This window comes from Tachysurus fulvidraco, chromosome 16 (assembly GCF_022655615.1).
Source record: "Tachysurus fulvidraco isolate hzauxx_2018 chromosome 16, HZAU_PFXX_2.0, whole genome shotgun sequence".
Classification (NCBI taxonomy): Eukaryota; Metazoa; Chordata; class Actinopteri; order Siluriformes; family Bagridae; genus Tachysurus; species Tachysurus fulvidraco.
The window spans coordinates 3,815,699-3,835,805 of record NC_062533.1 but is presented as its reverse complement, the minus strand read 5'-3'; the positions used below and the strand labels follow the sequence as shown (position 1 = coordinate 3,835,805).

The 20,107-nt window shown below is 38.8% G+C and overlaps 2 protein-coding genes across 10 annotated transcripts in view; both read right to left on the bottom strand.

The window, feature by feature from the left end:
- dcun1d4 (DCN1, defective in cullin neddylation 1, domain containing 4 (S. cerevisiae)) overlaps positions 1–10,948 on the bottom strand; it is a 15,011-nt gene extending 4,063 nt beyond the window's left edge. Inside the window, exons 1-7 of one of the 7 annotated variants that reach the window (XM_047801588.1) lie at positions 10,799–10,948; positions 8,697–8,767; positions 8,003–8,042; positions 7,801–7,888; positions 1,932–2,020; positions 1,631–1,701; positions 474–565 (exon numbers count right to left, since the gene is read on the bottom strand). In XM_047801588.1, the coding sequence (XP_047657544.1) occupies positions 474–565; positions 1,631–1,701; positions 1,932–2,020; positions 7,801–7,888; positions 8,003–8,042; positions 8,697–8,767; positions 10,799–10,817 (470 nt within the window). In that variant the 5' untranslated portion in view covers positions 10,818–10,948. The other 6 variants (XM_047801592.1, XM_047801589.1, XM_047801590.1 and 3 more) reach the window with 6 other exon arrangements.
- A 1,308-nt stretch (positions 10,949–12,256) lies between these two features.
- ociad2 (OCIA domain containing 2) lies at positions 12,257–16,655 on the bottom strand. Of its 3 annotated transcripts, XM_047801595.1 has the most exons (7): positions 15,990–16,009; positions 14,482–14,527; positions 14,119–14,197; positions 13,698–13,751; positions 13,518–13,565; positions 12,645–12,798; positions 12,257–12,411 (listed from the first exon to the last, which is right to left on the bottom strand). In XM_047801595.1, exons 1-7 carry the CDS (start codon positions 15,992–15,994, stop codon positions 12,333–12,335), a joined length of 465 nt encoding a protein of 154 aa, XP_047657551.1. In that variant the 5' UTR covers positions 15,995–16,009; the 3' UTR covers positions 12,257–12,332. The 3 variants fall into 3 exon arrangements, with proteins under 3 accessions (XP_047657551.1, XP_027001949.1, XP_027001948.1); XM_027146148.2 differs by lacking the exons at positions 14,482–14,527; positions 15,990–16,009 and adding an exon at positions 16,432–16,655; XM_027146147.2 differs by lacking the exons at positions 14,482–14,527; positions 15,990–16,009 and adding an exon at positions 16,427–16,654.
- Positions 16,656–20,107: the final 3,452 nt, after the last annotated feature.

The following is a 20,107-nucleotide window of genomic DNA, read 5'->3' as shown; positions in this document are numbered from 1 at the left end:
TTATAGGGCTGTTTTTGGGGGTTGTTTTGGGTCTGAGGAAATGTTACACTAGACTTCGGTTATAAATCTGGCATTTAAACGTATTTGCAAGGTGGTGAAGGCTTCCGGTCGCAAGAAGTGAACGATATCCATTTTGACGGACACTTGGATTTTAAGACATCATGCATTTTGAAAAATAGATAATTCTACTGAAATTTTACCTCAGAAATCACCAGCGTTTATAAAAACGCTGCTTCGTGAAGAAAAATAAAAATACGTTTGTAATCAGTTAGTGAACAATAAAAGCGCGTTAAATGTTCAGTCATGTATAAAAAGAAGACTCATGATGGTATGGCAACAATATCGATAACACGTCGTCTCATCGCCCACCTAGTGTACGCTACAGTGGCACGGTGGCGTAGGAGCTGCGAGAATTACACTTTAGGGTATATGAGTCATAGGCAATGCAACAGGAGGCAAAATAAGAGTCTTACTGCAGTGAACCCATTCCTTTAAGCCACTCCTGCAGGGTGAAGTAGCCCATACTCTGAGCATTCAGTTTCCAAGCCAATACTAGCATCACCACCTGAATGCGTGCACACACACACACACACACACACACACACACACACACACACACACACACACACACACACACTTTTATGTTTTAGGGATAAGCTGCAATAAACCCTCTGTATTAACAACTCTTCATAAAAGTAGCATTAAGTTTGGTGATGAGCTAATAGTGAGATGCTGTCAGTGGGATTTCTTCATACATATACAATTCTATATCTTTCATATGAGCGTTCACACGATAGATGATTATTATTTATAATAAATAACTCATGAGTAGGTGTGGATCTTCCACCCTATATATATTTTTTTAAACCCCGTTGTTTCATATTAAACTTCTATTTAAAAGAAACAATCAACAAACATAAATCCATAAACTAGACAAATAAGAGCGGAGATTCGATTAAAAAAATGCCACTGTATAAAAGGAGGACGGAATGCAATGACCTTTTCATCTGATGCTCAACAAAACACCTTAGTAAAAGACAGCATTAAGTGACTGATCTGTCTCAAGCTGTATTGAGCTGCATAAGCTCGTCATCATGTGTATCGTCATCAGGCTTCCTAGAACACCTCCTGCTTTTCCAGCATGGCATCAGTGAAGTCAGGGAATTTTCTTTCAACTTAATTAAAAAAAAAAAAAAACTGGGTTTGGTGTGCGATGTTCCTGATGTCTGTGATCTCTCTTTCTTCTCTTCTTTATGTCAAACCAGTTTCTTTTCCTCTCACGTAATTAAAATATTATGAACCTTTTCTGCAAATCACCTCCAGATTTTTGGACTCTCTGGCTTTTTTTTTTTTGTCGTCATATTCTTGGCATTTTTTGCCATCGGCACTAGGGCTGGGCGATAAAACGATAACGATATGTATCGCGATAGTTACATGATGGATATCAATAAAAAATGTGTTCGATAAAACGTTCGATATTTTTTTTGTTTTTTTTTGTGGAAAAAAAGGAAATGTAATTTTTATAATAATATTGTTTTTTATAATAATAATTTTTAAAATAATATTGATGTGTGTGCTAAATTTAAAATTAATTTTTTTTATTTAAAAAATAAAATTTGCAGTGCTTTACATTCTCTGGTTCCACTCCAATATCTTCACAGAACTTCTCCATGCCTTCTGGTCCAACCACATCATCACAACCTGACACAGACATACAAACGAACGTAAAAATGTTGTTATTATTATAATAATGTTACTAAAATGTGTTAGAAAATGTAATAACAATCAGTCAAATATCCAGCTTTTTTTGACACTGGAGATATTAAGCACCAATTGCAACACATTTTTAAAAATAATTTGTCAACAAATAAAGCTTTATCTCTTCTGAAGGTTTGTCATTAGATCAGTCATCCGGAAATAAAAAGATTTACCTGCATACTCATAAAACCACTCCAGACATCTCTTACTGGAAAACGCTTCGGCTTCCTGGATATGCGAAGACTCCTGTCTCCTGTAGACACTGAAAATCACTCACACACAGACACACACACAGACACGCACAGAGAGACACACAGACACGCACACAGACACGCACAGAGAGACACACAGACACGCACACAGAGACACACAGACACGCACACAGACACGCACAGAGAGACACACAGACACACACACAGACACGCACACAGACACGCACAGAGAGACACACAGACACACACAGAGAGACACATAGACACGCACACAGACACGCACACAGACACGCACACAGACACGCACACAGACACGCACACAGAGACACACAGACACGCACAGAGACACGCACACAGAGACACACAGACACGCACACAGAGACACACAGACACGCACAGAGAGACACACAGACACGCACACAGACACACACAGAGAGACACATAGACACGCACACAGACACGCACACAGACACGCACACAGACACGCACAGAGAGACACACAGACACGCACAGAGAGACACACAGACACGCACAGAGAGACACACACAGACACGCACAGAAAGACACACACAGACACACACAGACATGCACAGAAAGACACAAACACACACAGACACACACACAGACACACAGACACACTGTACAAAACCATAATTTGACATTTAAAACAACATGATTTTTCTGGACTACATTTCATTGATTTTCTTTCTTCTACACGTTACACCTGTACAATAACTACATAATACATGAAAATTTGTTTTATTTTCCCTCATGTGTGTCAATGTGTTGATGAAAGAACAGGGTACAAACTATGGGGTGCATATTATATTTGTAGACTTTTCACATTCACATTAAATAAAAAGCTGCAGTGAAACTTTTAATATTAATCATTTAATCCAATGCGTACAGAGTGCCCTTGTAAGACATTGCTGATCGAGCTGGCAGGTAATATAGTAAAATAAATTTTGTATATGCATCTATTTTTTGCTCGTTTATATTTTATACATCTAAAAGTTGTTGGAACAGCAAGACTACTTTTTTTTTCTTACTAAACACTGAACACATTTGGGTTTGAGATCAAAGATGGATATGAGATGACAGATCAGAATTTCAGCTTTCTTTTCCTTACATTTACATCTAGATGAGTGAGTGAGTGAGTGAGTGAGTGAGGGAGGGAGGGAGGGAGGGAGGTGACATACGGCTAAGTACGATGACCCATACTCAGAATTTGTTCTCTGCATTTAACCCATACAAAGTGCACACACACACACCGTGAACACACACCCGGAGCAGTGGGCAGCCATTTATGCTGTGGTGCCCGGGGAGCAGTTGGGGGGGTTCGGTGCCTTGCTCAAGGGCACCTCAGTCGTGGCCGGCCCGAGACTCGAACCCACAACCTTAGGGTTAAGATTCAGACTCTCTAACCATTAGGCCATGACTATATTAGGCCATAACTCACAACACAGCACCTTTTGTTTAACACAGGTCATCAAAAATATGGGAACATGGTACCTGACAGGTGTTTTTGTTACCCAGGTGTGTTATTTTAGCTCTGTAAGTCTACTGTTGGTTTGAGCTACTGTGTGTTTCATCTGTAAAAACTACATTTGTTATTCAACACACCATTTTAAGAAAAGAGAGAAAATGCACGAGCATCAGGTTTAGCCGACACAACAATGTGTAACGTCCTGAAAAAGAAAAAAACACTGATGGATTAACAACCAGGTACTAAACAGATCTGGCCATGGAAAACAACAACTGATGTAGGAAACATTGTGAGGGCTGTGAAGAAAACCCCCCAGAACAACGGTCTTAACATCAGCAACAACCTCCACAGGTCAGGAATGAAGGACTCACAAACCACCATTGGAGCAAGACTTTGAGAACAGAAATCTAGAGACAAAAGCACAAGATGTAATCCTGTCATCATCAGGAAGAAGCAGAAGAGCAGATTGGAGACCGCACAGAAATACAGAGATGAGCCACAAAAGTCCAAAAGTCTACCAAAGTGATGGAAAGACCAAAGTGTGGAGGAAGAAAGGATCAGGAACTCCAACTAGGGTTGCAGAATTCCAGGAATTTTCAAGGCTGCAAACTTTCCATGGGAATTAACCGTAATATATATGGGAATTAACAGAAATATATGGGAATTAACGGGAATTAAAAAAAAAATTAACAAGGAACTTAAATGTAGTTAAAAAAAATCTTAACCACATAATTTTGTTTAAAACAACAAGATTTAATCCAATTTAAGTTGACTTTGTACCCTGCGTTCCTCGGTCACTTGCACACAGCACACTGCTTACTGGAGGGCCAATGAGGCCAAAACCCCTGCATGTACTTACATTCTTCCATAACATGCACAGTAACACTTTATTTTAGGCTCATTTAACTAATTACTTATTATCATGAATATTAATAGAATATTGGCTATTTATTAGTACTTATTAAGCACATATTAATGCCTTATTCTGCATGACCTTATTCTACATTCTTAATTGTACCCAATACCTAAACTTAATAACTACCTTACTAACTCTTAATAAGCAGTAAATTAGGAGCGTTACCACACGCACAGACCATTTGATGACCCCCCCCCACACACACACTCACTCACTCCCCCCTGAAATAAAAAAATCCTCTATAAAATAATGTTTATTACAATTATTAAGTTTATTATGTTTATTATAAGCATAATAATGTTTATTATGCTTTTGTGTCACTCGATGAAAGAATCAATTAAATTTCTACTTACAATTCAATCGGTCAAGACGTCATTTTTAAAATTTGTATTTCCTTGCGTGTGTGTCTGCTTATGACCAAACTAAATGTTTATTTACGTTTGTATATAATATAGTTTATATACATTTCCCTATATTTCCAATTAATTCCCATAAATTCCTGTAAATTCCCATAAATTTCTATAAATTCATGTAACGTTTCCAATTTTGAATATTTCCAAAATTCCCCAGATTAAGATCCCGTGGAAACTTTCCGCCCCTTTGCGACCCTAACCTGCAACACATGAGATGAAACATGGTGGTGGTGTTGGTGGTGTCACGAATGGCTGCTTCTGGATCGTTCTCACTGATGAATAAAATAAACACTGCATTTACTCAAACAGGTAGGAACGTCATCATGCAGCAAGACAATGATCCAGAACACACTGCCAACTCGACAAAGCACTTCAACCTTAAACCAGCTGAGCAGCGTTTCAGTGGAGAACCCACCCTGAAATATACAAACTTGGAAAAACGTCAGAAAAGAAGAATGTAACAGTCGGTGATGTCAGATTCTCCTCAGCTTGAGGCAGTTCTTGCTATCCGATCCCATACTTGTGCTCATCTGAAAATTGGGTGGTCTGTCATCTATGTTGTTTAACCAATCTGCACACAAATATCAGGAAGTGAAACCTGAAATTCTGATCAAACTTCTCACATGCATGCACTGATCTCAAACGCAAATTTCTTCAGTGTACAGTGTATATATATATATATATATATATATATATATATATATATAAAAAGGAACGACCCCTCAACACTTCTCCCCCTCACAATATCCAACAGCCCCGTGTCATCTGTGGAGGCCATCAAGTTTCTGTGCACTACCATTTCCCAAGACCTAAAAATGGGAGTGCAACATAAACGCCATCATCAATAAGGCCCTGCAGAGGATGTACTTTCTACACCAATTAAGGAAGTATGAATGGTCTGCCACAGGAGCTGCTGATGCTGTTCTACACTGCAGTCATTGAATCTGTCCTGTGCACATCCATCACCATCTGGTTTGGTGCAGGAACAAAACAGGATAGGAACAGACTGCAACACACAGTAAAAACAGCAGAATAAATAATTAGTGCCCCCCTGCTCACTCCCCAGGACTTGTACGATACAAGAACCAGAAACCGGAAAGGAAAAATCACCACTGTTCCTTCACACAACCTCTTTCAGCTCCTGCCTTCTGGCAGCGCTACAGAGCTTTGCTTACCAAAACTACCAGACACAGGAACAGTTTCTTTCCCCAGGCACCAGACAATCACCCTGATTAACACCTCACCATAATTATATTCCCCGCTTCATATCTATAAGTGCTGCATTATCGGGACTGTCAGTCATCACATCATCTGTATATATTACACACACACACTACTGCTGCTGTATGATGTACAAAAAGCATAATATTACAATACTGTTATTTGCACTAACATGCACTCTTACACTTTATGTACATAACTGATCTGTCATATATTCTGTATTCATATTTAATACTCATACCGTCTATATTGTATCTCGTCGTCTGCACTGTCTTTTATTGTATAGTGTTATTTATGTCTGTACTTTTGACAGTCACAAACAGCTGGAACCAAATTCCTTGCGTGCGTCAACACACTTGGACAATAAACATTCATTTTCTACCGCTTATCCGAACTACCTCGGGTCACGGGGAGCCTGTGCCTATCTCAGGCGTCATCGGGCATCGAGGCAGGATACACCCTGGACGGAGTGCCAACCCATCACAGGGCACACACACTCTCATTCACTCACACACACACACTACGGACAATTTTCAAGTGATGCCAATCAACCTACCATGCATGTCTTTGGACCGGGGGAGGAAACCGGAGTACCCGGAGGAAACCCCCGAGGCACTGGGAGAACATGCAAACTCCACACACACAAGGTGGAGGCGGGAATCGAACCCCCGACCCTGGAGGTGTGAGGCGAACGTGCTAACCACTAAGCCACCGTGCTCCCTAAACCTGATTCTGAAAAACTAATAATAAATTATTCTGCCTTGCTGTTCCAATATGAAGATATGTATATATTGTTAACACAGCTTCAAACTAACACTAGTAGGAGTAGCTACTGGTGAGTCTTATTCTAACTAATGGTTAAAAAAAATTGTTGTTTACAGGATATTTTACTTCCGATCAAACTACGCAGTGGCGGCGCAGTCAGAGGTGAAGCTCCAGGGTCCACTGTTCAGACAGGAGCTCAGTCAGCAACGTTCAGTAAGGAGAGTCGGTTTGTCTGTGTTCTTCAAGTCAAGTCAAGTCAAGAAGCTTTTATTGTCATTTCACCCATATATACTGTAGCTGTTACAGTACACAGTGAAATGAGACGACGTTTCTCCAGGATCAGGGTGCTACATAACACAAAGACAGGGCTAAGGACATGTAAGTAGTCTTAGCCACATAAAGTGCAACTGTGCAACCTGGTGCAAACAGTGCAGGACAAGACAAACTAGACAGTGCAGGACACACTTGTTCTAACACGTCCTCTCCGTGACAGTGTGGGTTTTCTCTGGGGTTTAGGGTTTCCTCCAAATTAAAATGGTGGTGGACTGGTGGCCCTATTGTTACCCTTAGGCTTAAAAAAAAAAAAGCCTATGAATGTGTGTGCTTGGTGTCCTGTGATACACCCGGCGTGTTCCCACCTACCACCCAATGCTCCCAGAATCCACAAAGATTTGGACTACAAAGACCAAATGATTAAAAAGAAAGAAAAAAAAAAAACACTTATCACTGACGCACGTCTTTAAAAAAATAAACTAACATAACTAAGAGAATAAAAATGCCTGTAAAGTGAGTTCACCTAATGTAAAAGCTCATTACAAATTGGATCTTGCAGAATAATTAGCTGACAAATAAAGTTTTATGACTCTGCTATGCAAGAGTGTAAAGTGCTAATTGGCAGATTGATAGATAGGTACAACAGACAGATGGGTTGAATAATGGCTAAGTCAGAGGACACGCGGTGAAATTGATGATTCAGTGAATAAACAGATGAGAAGATGATTAGAAAGGGATGGAGTTGTGACGGTGTACTTGTCCTGGCGACTCTTCTTTGCAGACAGGTCATCTCCTGCAGTGGGCCTCCTCTTTTTCCTCGGGGGCATGGCTTTGGAGCAGCAGGCTGAGGGTGACACATATACACACAGTCAGTGGTTCTCTGGGATGTTGATCACGCTTTGTGAGGTAGTTGTAGAGGACAGGTAGTTTATAAATGGACTACAGATGAGGTTATTACCTGTGGATTGAGTGTCTGGCCCAACGTCCTCAGTCAGGTTCTGAGGGGGGGGAAAAAAATCATTCTACACTGGCCATCTCTCTCTCTCTCTCTCTCTCTCTCTCTCTCTCTCTCTCTCTCTCTGTCTCTCGGACACACACACGGACACGGACACACACACAAAATACAAAGCAGCAGAGCCTGTCAAATGCATTAGCATACTGCTGTGCAATGCAAGTGTGTGTGTGCTTGAGTGTGTGTGGGGGAATCAGGAGGCAGCCTCGTTTTTTCTCAAGACTCTAACCTTCACAGAAGCTGCCTGCTCTCACCCATCCAAGTCTCAGAAATCAAAACACACAATAACCCATGAGAGTAGCTCAATCCGTGGCAAAAATAAAGAAACACACACACACATCTATCTATACACACTTTACAAGAATGTTAATAATAACATGTTAATTATAAGAATGTTTGTATAATCATTACATACAGGATTTTTCGACAAACCATACCATGCTTTAAACAGAATTTTATATACACAGCACATTTAAACAATAACAACATGAAACTCAAAAAAAAAAAAACAACCTCAGACAGCTGCCCATTTCCTCCGATCATCGTTTTCCCGAACGCATCCTAAATAGCTACAGACATGCACACGTTCCTATGTGGTTTTTCTCTGCCGTTGGTGCTCATGTAGAAGAGGAATATTTACCAGCTTGTGCAGTGTGTGGTAGATCTTGTGGATGCTGGCCAGTGTGGACAAGTGGGAGTTCAGCTGAAAATCTACAAGAGAGTCAAACATCAGCCAACATCAGTCATCCACCAACATACGAACACGTGTATGTAATTCAGCCTAATTCTTCATTCGAATGTGGGTCAGTGCTGGATGTGCTTCAAGTCAAACAGTGAGCTGAGGAAGCTGAAGTCTAAATGAACTGTAGCTCCTGTAACTTAAAAGGTGCTTTGTTAAAATTTTTAAACTTTGTTAGAAGGACAACAACTTCCGTGTGCATAGATGTCGAATTTCTGCTGGTTTTTTTTTCCTTCTTCGGCTATTTAAATTGCTAAACAGCCAACTTACAGCACTATGGATAAAGTGCATGAAGTTCAGCTCTAACGACCACCCGTGTTTCTTTCAGCTACTGGTGTGTTAGCTAGCTGTCATCGTTAGCCATTTCTTTTCTGAAGACACAGAGACGGAGATGGAGTGAAGGGAAAGCTGAAGCATTGGGGCCGTGTCTATATAAATAAATAAATGAATGAATGAATGAATTAATAAATAAATGGCTGACAGGCGGCTAACGTAAACACAGACAAGCAGTTCGAACAGGGCCGCGGTTATCCGAACTACTGTATCTTTAAGCTGTTGTTTTAATGTAAAGTCACAGAGAAAAGAAATCTGTGCAATCTGTAAGATTATGTCGTCCTTACAGAGGATGAGTAAGAAAACGATGGCTTATTAACAGATTTATATTAACAGATTTATTAAGGGCATGTGGTAGCCTAGTGGGTAAGGTGTTGGGCCACCAACCGGAAGGTTGTGAGTTTGAATCCCAGGGTCACTGTTGGGCCCCTGAGCGAGACCCTTAACCCTTAATTGCTCAGTTGTATAAACATGAGATAATGTAAGTTGCTCTGGATATAAGGGTGTGTACCAAATCCTGGGAATTTCTTCTCTATCCAATCCTTTATATCTGTCATCTACACCATGATGGGTGTCAGGAGACAAAATGGGGTTTTTTTTTCCTCTTTTTTTTATTTTTGACTCCCATGCAGATCATTTGTTCAAAACAAATATTATAGAGGATGTTTTTTTCCAGCCTAAAGAGGCAGTATAACCTTTTCACAGCATTACACAGCGACTGGACACGAACAAACAGATGGGAAGGGGGAAAAAAAACATTAACAAACCAAACATAAAGCCATGCACAACTTGTGACGAGTTTACAAAGTATGTACAGCGCGCAGGGGCTTGTGGGACCTGTAGTCCACGTGACGCGGCTCGAGCGCGTCGGGACCGTCCGAGTGGACTCCATTTCCCAGAATTCCGAGCGAAATATTTTAATTCTGACACTCTGATGAACTGATGTGTGCGAAGCAAACGCAACGCAAAACGCCTCGTTCTGTGATCCAAGCGTTGTGTTGAAGTGCTGTTAGTATGTCTCGCCTACACCACATACACGCACTATGCACACAAACTACACACGCACCACACAATCATCACACACACACACACACACACTATACACAATCACACACACCAATACACACTATACACAATCACCACACACTATACACAATCACCACACACCACCACACACTATATACAATCACCACACACACCAACACACCATACACAATCACCACACACACCAACACACCATACACAATCACCACACACACAGGCTCTCAAAATGTAGCGAACTGCGTCACATTTCCCCCCCTGTATTTTTCCGTGCTGTGCCCCTGTATATTTACTGTCATGCACCGATCAAACCTGGGGCAGTTATATTCCCGGGGTATTAAAGGGTAATAAAACACAAGTGCATTTTGTCTAAACACGATCAGATCTCATCGCTTCCTCCGAACAGGAGCATCATCACAAACACAACACGGTTTGACACCTTTGTGACACCTCACAAACCCCCGACACGTTTGATCTCGGTGTATTTTTGTGTTGTCGCTACTTTTATCATCACAAAATGCGTCAAACGCGACAAAAACACGGCTCCACACAACAAAAAGCTACAAGTTCGCCCTTAACGACGCCGCCGTGTCGACAAAACTGCACTGTTACGATACTGAAATACTTACTTGTCGCATCTGAGTGCATTTTTATCAAACACTCAACTGTATTTGTGTGCAAATCTGCAGACCGGCCAGGAGGCGGGACGTGCCAGTCAGACACGCCCACGAATGATTCAACTGGACGGAGGATTTTCTAACCACGCCCACACAACGTTACGGATTGGTTAAGAGATGTGTCAGTCATCTCCGCTGCACCCAAACACGTTAAACCGACCTGAAATGCACTCTGATAGGCCAGATTCTGAACAAAGCCCCGCCTTCTAAAGAAGTCAATTGGATATATTTCTTGGCTCGACTAATCAGCCGTCACTGCTTCCTCGTGCAAAGGAGAAAGCCCGCCCTATCGCGATACGCGATTGGATAACACCCACCCGGAAACGCTTGTTTTTTGTTTCTGTCATTGGTCACTGCACAAGTCGATCACACGGTTACACACGGTGATTGGTGGAAACGGATAGTTTTGTTTACAGTAGGGTGTGAGCGTCCATTTCCTTCCAAATATTTTTTTTTGTAGAAAGTTGTAACTGTTATTTTATTTTATTTTTTAAGTTTAATTTACGTAAACAATATTTTGTGTAAATATTTAAGCGTTAGTTGAAGCCGAGTGCTGCATGACTGCTGCTACACCAGACTGAACATTTAGCTCATGTAAATATTCACTTCCTTTGTTTACAGTCGAGTCTTCAGCCTGTAGCGGGATCATGAGACGTGCAGCAGAAATATCTGGCAACAACCTGACACATAAAGACCTTGGTATAAGATCCAGTGTTCAGATTTTATTTAAAACTTATAACTACAGACTTTAATGACATGGGGATTAAACACAGCCTCTTGTTATCTCATGTTATTAAAAGGTTTAAATAAAGAACCAGGTCCAGTTTTGTTCCTGCTGTTGTGTTACTTTGTGGTGACGTCATCACACACAAACACTCACTCACACAAACACACAAGCACACACTCACTCACACACACACTAACAGCCCAGAATTGTTGTTTAATACTATTTTTGGAAGTGTTTTTAATACCTTTCGCATTTTAAAAATGTTTTGTATGAAAAATGATGTATGAAATGTGTTTAGAATCTGATTGATACAGTCAGCGGATATAAAAAGTAACCCCATGTTTGTGTCTCAACCTTTATAATTTCACTTTGCATCTGATATTTATCTTATGAATCTGTACGATGAGTTTATTTAGTATTTTTTTTGTATAAAATGTGACTTGGTATAAGAGCTAACACCCCCAACACACACACGCACCACCCAGTGACATCAGAGACTCAATCAAACCACGGAATTCTCACAGAATTATTGAAAATGCACCAGATAACAAATTGTACCAGAATCGTTTAGCACATCACAGAGTATTTCAGTGTAAACACATTAGGGTATTTAATGTGTATCACTGTGGGTTTGCATTGAACTACACGAGTGGAGACACACTCTTTCACACGTTCAACAAAAATATTGGACCACACTTTATTTCCACATACAAATGAACTTACAAAAAGCTCTGTACTTCTGGTGTTAGTTTAATTCCATCAGCTTTGCGCTGGTCCTGCAGAAGGTGTTGCGGCTTCCTCTACTTTCTTACACTCCTGACACACGTGTGTGCAGCGTCTGTGAAAACAAAAGCAAAGTGCTGTGATGCAAAACATTTAAATGGTTAAATGGTATTTTAATGCTCATTAACTGTGGACAAACATGAAGTACTGACAATGATCAAAGCCCACTGTTTTGTGTGTTTTATTGAGACAGCTGGAATTGCCAGGAAAGCAATGTTTTGTTTAAGAGAAAAAGTTAAAATAATTAGTGCTGGTCACAAGTTGAAACAAATCCACATTATTACTCACCTATGTCCATGACATCCACAGGACACAGGTCCAGACCCTGGACCCCATCCTGGACCAAAGCCTTTGCTGAAATCTGGTCCCAGCTTCTGAAACTTTTCTTTACATGTTCCTACATAAGAAGCTTTTCCTACTGCATAACCCAAAATACCTGCCACTGAAACAGACAGCACACAGATCACTATCACTAGTGATTTGGTTTGTTTGTTTCGTTTTTTAAAGGAAAAAAAATCCTCAATAAATGTAAAAGAAAGCATATACAGTACTTCTTGAGTGATCGGTCAATACATTTGTTTTTCTGTAAATAAAATAGGTTGCAAAGGCAGACAGCGGTAAACAGTTTGCATCCGATGAATTAGTTACTGAAGATTCTTTATCCATTTTATAATGTAAACATCATGATTAATTAATTCGATTTTTTTTTATCTAAAAAAAGTCATGGAATAAACGGCTGGACTTACAAATGGAAAGCAATCTTCAGGCTGTGTGTATATATATATATATATATATATATATATATATATAATTTATTTAATTTGATTATTTTTTAATTTATTATTTTATATATTTTTTTGAGTGGGAAAAAGTTAGGGTTGTTACATTATATTACCAAAATGACATATTTAGTAGTAGATTTTTGACACATCTGTTAGTTAAAGGTTTTTCAGTATACAGTATTTTCCTGTATATACAGTGGGCCCCTTTATAGGAGTTGCAGCTGAGCTAAGTATATTAAGGTGTGGTTGTGTCAGTACAAACGTGTTGAACAACGCATAATATCCCTGTACAAAGGTGCATTTGTAACTTCCTTCAGATCACAAAACAGTAGGAGTTGAAATGAGTGAGGTTTTCCAGCATCATTTCCCAAGGACTTACATGCTAGCTTAGGGAATGGGCCGAAGCGTTTTGATTGTTTCCAAACCCCTGTTAGAAACAAATACAGAATAAACATTATAAAAACAATTACTTGGCACAGCTGTTAAGTTAGATGAACACATTTAATCAACAAATCGCTCAGAGAATGTTTCTGAACAGCTTAAGAGCTGGAAAATTTACCGTTGTAGATTAAGCCACCGGTGATGGCCATGCTACCGATTGAGAGAGGAAGAGCTGGAAAAGAAACAGATTTGAAAGTTTGAAAACAGCAAATGAACTGGATTTCTACAAAGTTTATACGTTCATGAAAGAGAAAAGAAAAAAATATTGTTGTATTTCATTCATCGTGCTTCTATTCGGCAGTCAAGTCAGAGTCTACAGCTGCCAGCCATTATACAAGAATGCCACACACACACACACACACACACACACACATACACACCAATCAGGCATTAAAAGCATCGTATAAACTACCTAAAGTGTAAAGTATCCAATACCCATTGTAATCACTTTTTTAAAAATCTGACTTTTTCTAAAGTAAACTTAAAGTATTTAGTGACAAAGTATTTTTTGTTTGTTTCTTTGTTGTTGTTGTTTTTACCTCTGTACCAAAAACTCTCCTGCTGACATTCCTTCCAGATCTGCTTCATCTCTTCGGACTGTTTGTCCCCCATCAGACACTGCAGTCAGTCAATAGAAGGTCATATTTAGAAAAATATTAACAGTTCTGAATTTTATTTTTTTTTTCAGTATGGTTGCAGTGTTTCTTACATAAAACTAATGTGTCGGTGCTTTCTACTTTTAAAAAAATAAATAAATAAAACGTTCTAAAAACCTTATCTGAAACTACATAATACTTTGAGATGTGAGCCTAGTGGTAATCTGGGCATTTACAATCAAAGTAAAGTAAACTACACTCTGTAAAAAATATCAAGTATTATAGCAGCTTATTGAGTATCGTAACCTGATCATCCAGAGCCGTGTCAGTGAGTGTAGAAAAGGGCAAAGTCCTGTAATTTGTGCAAAAACAAAGCCACACTATACACCTGAAAGTATGTGGACTTCCTCCTCAATCAGCTACACACAAATATACGGGACGTCGTTGTATGCTGTAATATCATTATGTCTGTATGCTGTAATATCATTATGTCTGTAGGCTGTAATATCAGTATGTCTGTATGCTGTAATATCAGTATATCTGTATGCTGTAATATCAGTATGTCTGTATGCTGTAATATCATTATGTCTGTAGGCTGTAATATCATTATGTCTGTATGCTGTAATATCATTATGTCTGTAGGCTGTAATATCATTATGTCTGTATGCTGTAATATCATTATGTCTGTAGGCTGTAATATCATTTTGTGTGTAGGCTGTAATATCATTATGTCTGTAGGCTGTAATATCAATATGTCTGTATGCTGTAATATATTATGTCTGTAGGCTGTAATATCATTATGTCTGTAGGCTGTAATATCAATATGTCTGTATGCTGTAATATCAGTATATCTGTATGCTGTAATATCAATATGTCTGTATGCTGTAATATCAGCATGTCTGTATGCTGTAATATCGTTATGTCTGTAGGCTGTAATATCATTATGTCTGTAGGCTGTAATATCAGTATGTCTGTATGCTGTAATATCATTATGTCTGTATGCTGTAATATCATTATGTCTGTATGCTGTAATATCAGTATGTCTGTATGCTGTAATATCATTATGTCTGTATGCTGTAATATCAGTATGTCTGTATGCTGTAATATCAGTATATCTGTATGCTGCAATATCAGTATGTCTGTATGCTGTAATATCATTATGTCTGTATGCTGTAATATCAGTATATCTGTATGCTGTAATATCATTATGTCTGTATGCTGTAATATCAGTATGTCTGTATGCTGTAATATCATTATGTCTGTATACTGTAATATCAATATGTCTGTATGCTGTAATATCAGTATATCTGTATGCTGCAATATCAGTATGTCTGTATGCTGTAATATCAGCATGTCTGTATGCTGTAATATCGTTATGTCTGTAGGCTGTAATATCATTATGTCTGTATGCTGTAATATCAGTATGTCTGTATGCTGTAATATCTTTATGTCTGTAGGCTGTAATATCATTATGTCTGTATGCTGTAATATCAGTATGTCTGTATGCTGTAATATCTTTATGTCTGTATGCTGTAATATCTTTATGTCTGTATGCTGTAATATCAGTATATCTGTATGCTGTAATATCAGTATGTCTGTATGCTGTAATATCATTATGTCTGTATGCTGTAATATCATTATGTCTGTATGCTGTAATATCATTATGTCTGTATGCTGTAATATCATTATGTCTGTATGCTGTAATATCATTATGTCTGTAGGCTGTAATATCATTATGTCTGTAGGCTGTAATATCATTAGCCAAGGAAAGACTGAACAGCAAAGGAATGGGGTGTTTACAAGGTAGCACATACAGCATTTTATCAGGTTTCCATAAACAGTTTTGTCATAGTGTCTTTCTGATCACGGAGAAGTGAAGAGAGCTGGTTGAAAAAGAAAAAAATTAGACTAAACCAGGACACTTTTACTTGTTATTAAATACTTATGTGGAGTTCTGCTCTGCGCGTGAGATACTATGACGTCACAATGTTTTAAAGATAAAACACGATACGTGCAACAACAACAACAACAAGGCAGCGACCAACATGAAGAAAAAAGTCTTCTCTGATTATGAAAAGTAGTAATGTTTAATTAAATACTCAGCTTTAAATACTCGCTCTTATTCTGTTGCAGAATATCAGTGAACACTATTCAGAATGCCAGAAGAACTTAATTAACAGTTACACAAGTTATTTCCCGGTCTCTTTATCAGTCTACAGTTACTACAGAGGTTTGACTTATAAATACTCACCTTGCCTTTTTTTGTTACTTGCTGAACTCCTTCAGTACTCTCTGCTGTTTCAGTAGTCATATCTGTCTTAAAACAGGCAAGCTCCTTAAAGATGTCACTTTATTACCTTCCTCGTTCCTTATTCTCTAAAACGTGTTAGAAGTCCAGCTCTTTAGTACTCTTTAATTCTAGGACAAACACTTCTGTCGCTCCTCCTACAGCAAATCCATTCATCAGTCTTCTGCTGCAATGACGAATTGCCAACAGCAGGGGGAGTATAGTTCACAAAGTCAGTCCTGTGAGGCTAATTCACTAAATTCTTTGCTCTTGCTAAACCCCAATAAGGTACCTTAATAAAAGCATGTTGAAAATCACCAAATGTTCCTATGAATTCTTTCTTAGTTTATCGTCTTTCTTTATGTGACATTAATTTAAAAAAAAAAAAGATTGTTTGTGGTTAAACTGAAATTATATATCTCATATTTTAACGACCTCAGTTGAACCACTCCAATATGAAACCCAGACCACACAGGTTGTGGACATGACCTCATGCAAAAAGCCATTACATCATTAGCATTGTGTGTCCTTGTTCTAACATCGACTTGAAAAGCATTTTCAACCAAAGAGTCAACTTTTGACCCCTAAGATGAAATAGTTTGTCATGGAGTGTAATAAGGCAAAATCAGGAAACATTAAGTTTCTTCCCCAATGTCACATTGCAGGTATTTTAAATATGTTTTCATCAAAGTTTATTAACTTAACTGTGCATCCAACTACATTATCATCTACAGTAAAAACAAGAATATCCCCTTTATGGCCAAACGTTTATGGACAACTGACCGTCACACACGTTTACATTTATGGCATTTGGCTTTTGCCCAAGAGGACGTACAAACTGCTTTAAAGTCTCTATCAATAAATAGTTCAATAAATAGCTCAAAACTGGTTCACTAGGTCACAGACTAAGGAAATATAGCTTGAAAACAGTTAGTGGCTAAGCTGTTCGTACATCTAGGGTTAGTTCATTCCACTACCTAGATGCCATAAAAGAATCTAGATGCATACCTACCTGATAGATGGTAGATACATACCTGAGTCAAGCAGTGCTAGAAGATATAAGGGAGTGTGGTGCAGTGCAGGGAGTGATGAGATTTGAAGGGGAACTGGCCCATTTTTGTCTTTGTAGGCAAGCATCAGTGTCTTGAAGCCAGTGGAGGCAGCGCAGCAATTGGGTGGTGTGGGAGAACTTCAGCAGGTTGTAAACAAGTCACGCAGCTACATTTTGCATCAATTGCAGAGGTGAAACTGCTCTCAGATGTAGACTTCTGTTTGTCATATGTGTGTCTTCCCTAAATTGTTGCAACATATTTGGATGTATAATGACGATTCCTCTGTGCACAAAGCACAGAGCTCCATGAAGACACGGTGTGTTAATGTTGGAGTAGAAGAACTCGAGTGTTCTGCACAGAGCCCTGACTCTGACTCAACCCCACTGAACACCTTTGTGATGAACTGGAACACCGACTGAACCCCAGACCTCCTCACTCTTACACCATCAGTGTCTGATCCCACTAATGCTCTTGTAGCTGAATGATCACTGATCCCCACATTCACAGAATGGCACAGAAGTCAAATAGCATCCAGTGAGCACAGGTTCTGCAGGTACTGGTTCAGTCATAGCAAACAGCTAAAGAAAATAATCTTGAACTATGCAGGCTTGTCAGCTATTGTCATCATTGTCTTGATTTTCTAAACAGGTCCAGTAACAAAGGGTAGAAAAGATAACACTTTTTGCACAACTAAACTTTAAGTACAGTTAAGAAACTTTCTTTTCTTTTTAAAACCTTGATTGATGTTGAAAGCTTCAGCCTGCTCTATCTTGAGCAGTTGTTTTCTCTACCTGTAAACGAGCCTCTTTCTCTTTTGTGCATGAAGGTCGTGTTCGAACATGTCATTATGTCGCAGTGAGCACCAAATTATTTTTTTAACCCCGAATTTTTTTTCAGTCTTAAATTGGTGATAAAGTGATTTGGTTGAAGTGTAGCAGGTGGGTGAGGGCTAATTGAAGCGTTGTGGCGATGGCATCATCCGTGGAGTGGTTTGGACGACACGCAAACTACAGGGGGTCCAGTGAGGGTGGTAACTGGGTCTTAATGTGCCTCATGACAAGCTTATCAAGCACTTCCTTACGTGGATGGGTAGATGGATAGAAAGGATAAGGACACTGCTGATACAAACCATCCCCCCCCCATTTATTTATTTAGTGTTCAAACAAAATATGTCCTGTGTACAAAGCAAGCTCCATGAACACTGACTACACCCCAAACCTCTGTAAAAAACGTATGGGTGTCAACACCAGGTTCCAACATAATTTTAGCTACATGTTGTGTTTATATGGCTAGACCATATATTGACGGTATTATCTGTAAATTTATCTTGTAGCAAAAAAATAAAACATAAATTAGCTATTATGAGAAGTTTCATAATAAAGACAAGTGTGCAGCAGACTCGGTGACCTTAATCTGTATGCATCCATGTCAGAATATCCAGCCAGTTGGACCGGTCGAACGTAAGTCAAGGTGTAAACTCACTCTTAACAATACAGTGAGAGTAATTAGTTTAAAATAAGGATGGTTTGTGTGTGTGTGTGTGTGTGTGTGTGTGTGTGTGTGTGTGTGTGTGTGTGTGTGTGTGTGTGTGTGTGTGTGTGTGTGTGTGTGTGTGAATTTACTAAAAAAAAAAAAGCTGTTAGCTCATATTATCAATAGATCAAGGAGCCAGACTTCTAACACAAGGACATGTTGAACTGTGCAGAAGTTTTATAAAGAAAAAATTTTCATTTTATTTATGATTTATAAAATAATCATATTAAAGGAATGCGTGTGTGTGTGTGCGTGTGTGTGCGTGTGTGTGTGTACATGTTTTAAACACCATTCAGCATGTTATGTCCAACTGAAATGAATGTTTATTAAAGTATCATTGTTGTATGTTGAATTTAACCCTTTCATCCATAAATGATTTCAAATATTTCAAATATGTTATTATTTAAAGTAAAAAATGTCCAAAAAGCTCATTTGTTCATTGAAGTCTGGCATTATTCCCTATTTCACTTTAATTTGGGGATTTTGTGTAGATAGTTTGTAAAGGTATGCCACAGACAGTGTCGCTTGAAAGTTTGTGAACCCTTAAGAAATTCCTACATTTCTACCTAAATATGTTCTGGTTTCAAAAACATCATCAGATTTTCAAACAAATCCTTAGTGAACACAATCAAAAACAAATGAGCCAACAACATTATACTACGATATATTTAATTATTGAGAAAAATTATCAAACATAACATATCTATGACTTGCAGAAGTAGTTGAACCTTTGTTTTAAGTATCTGTTGTGAGCCCTTGTGCAGGGGTAAGTAAACTGTAAGTAAAGTGTTTGGTAACTTTTGATCAGTTCTTCACAACAGCTTAGAAGAATTTTATTCCATTCCTCAGTACAGAAGAGCTTAAACACTCAAATTTTAGTGGGTGTTCTCACATGAACTGCTTGCTTCTGGTCCTTCCACAATGTTTCTTTTGGATTAAAGTCAGGACATTGACTTATCTATTCTAAAACATTATCTTCGTTCCTCTTTAATCATTCTTTGGTAGACACACTTGGGTGCTTGTGCCCGTTGTCTTGGTGCATGACCCATTTTTTCTTGAG

Excerpts from the sequence above, each read along its gene's own strand:
- ociad2 (XM_027146147.2), bottom strand. The coding sequence starts at position 16,486 with ATGACTACTGAAACAGCAGAGAGTACTGAAGGAGTTCAGCAAGTAACA. Across the intron at positions 13,566-13,697 it reads CGGTGGCTTAATCTACAACG|GGGTTTGGAAACAATCAAAA; the intron begins GTAAATTTTCCA and ends TGTTTCTAACAG. Across the intron at positions 12,412-12,644 it reads TGTGGATGTCATGGACATAG|ACGCTGCACACACGTGTGTC; the intron begins GTGAGTAATAAT and ends TTGTTTTCACAG.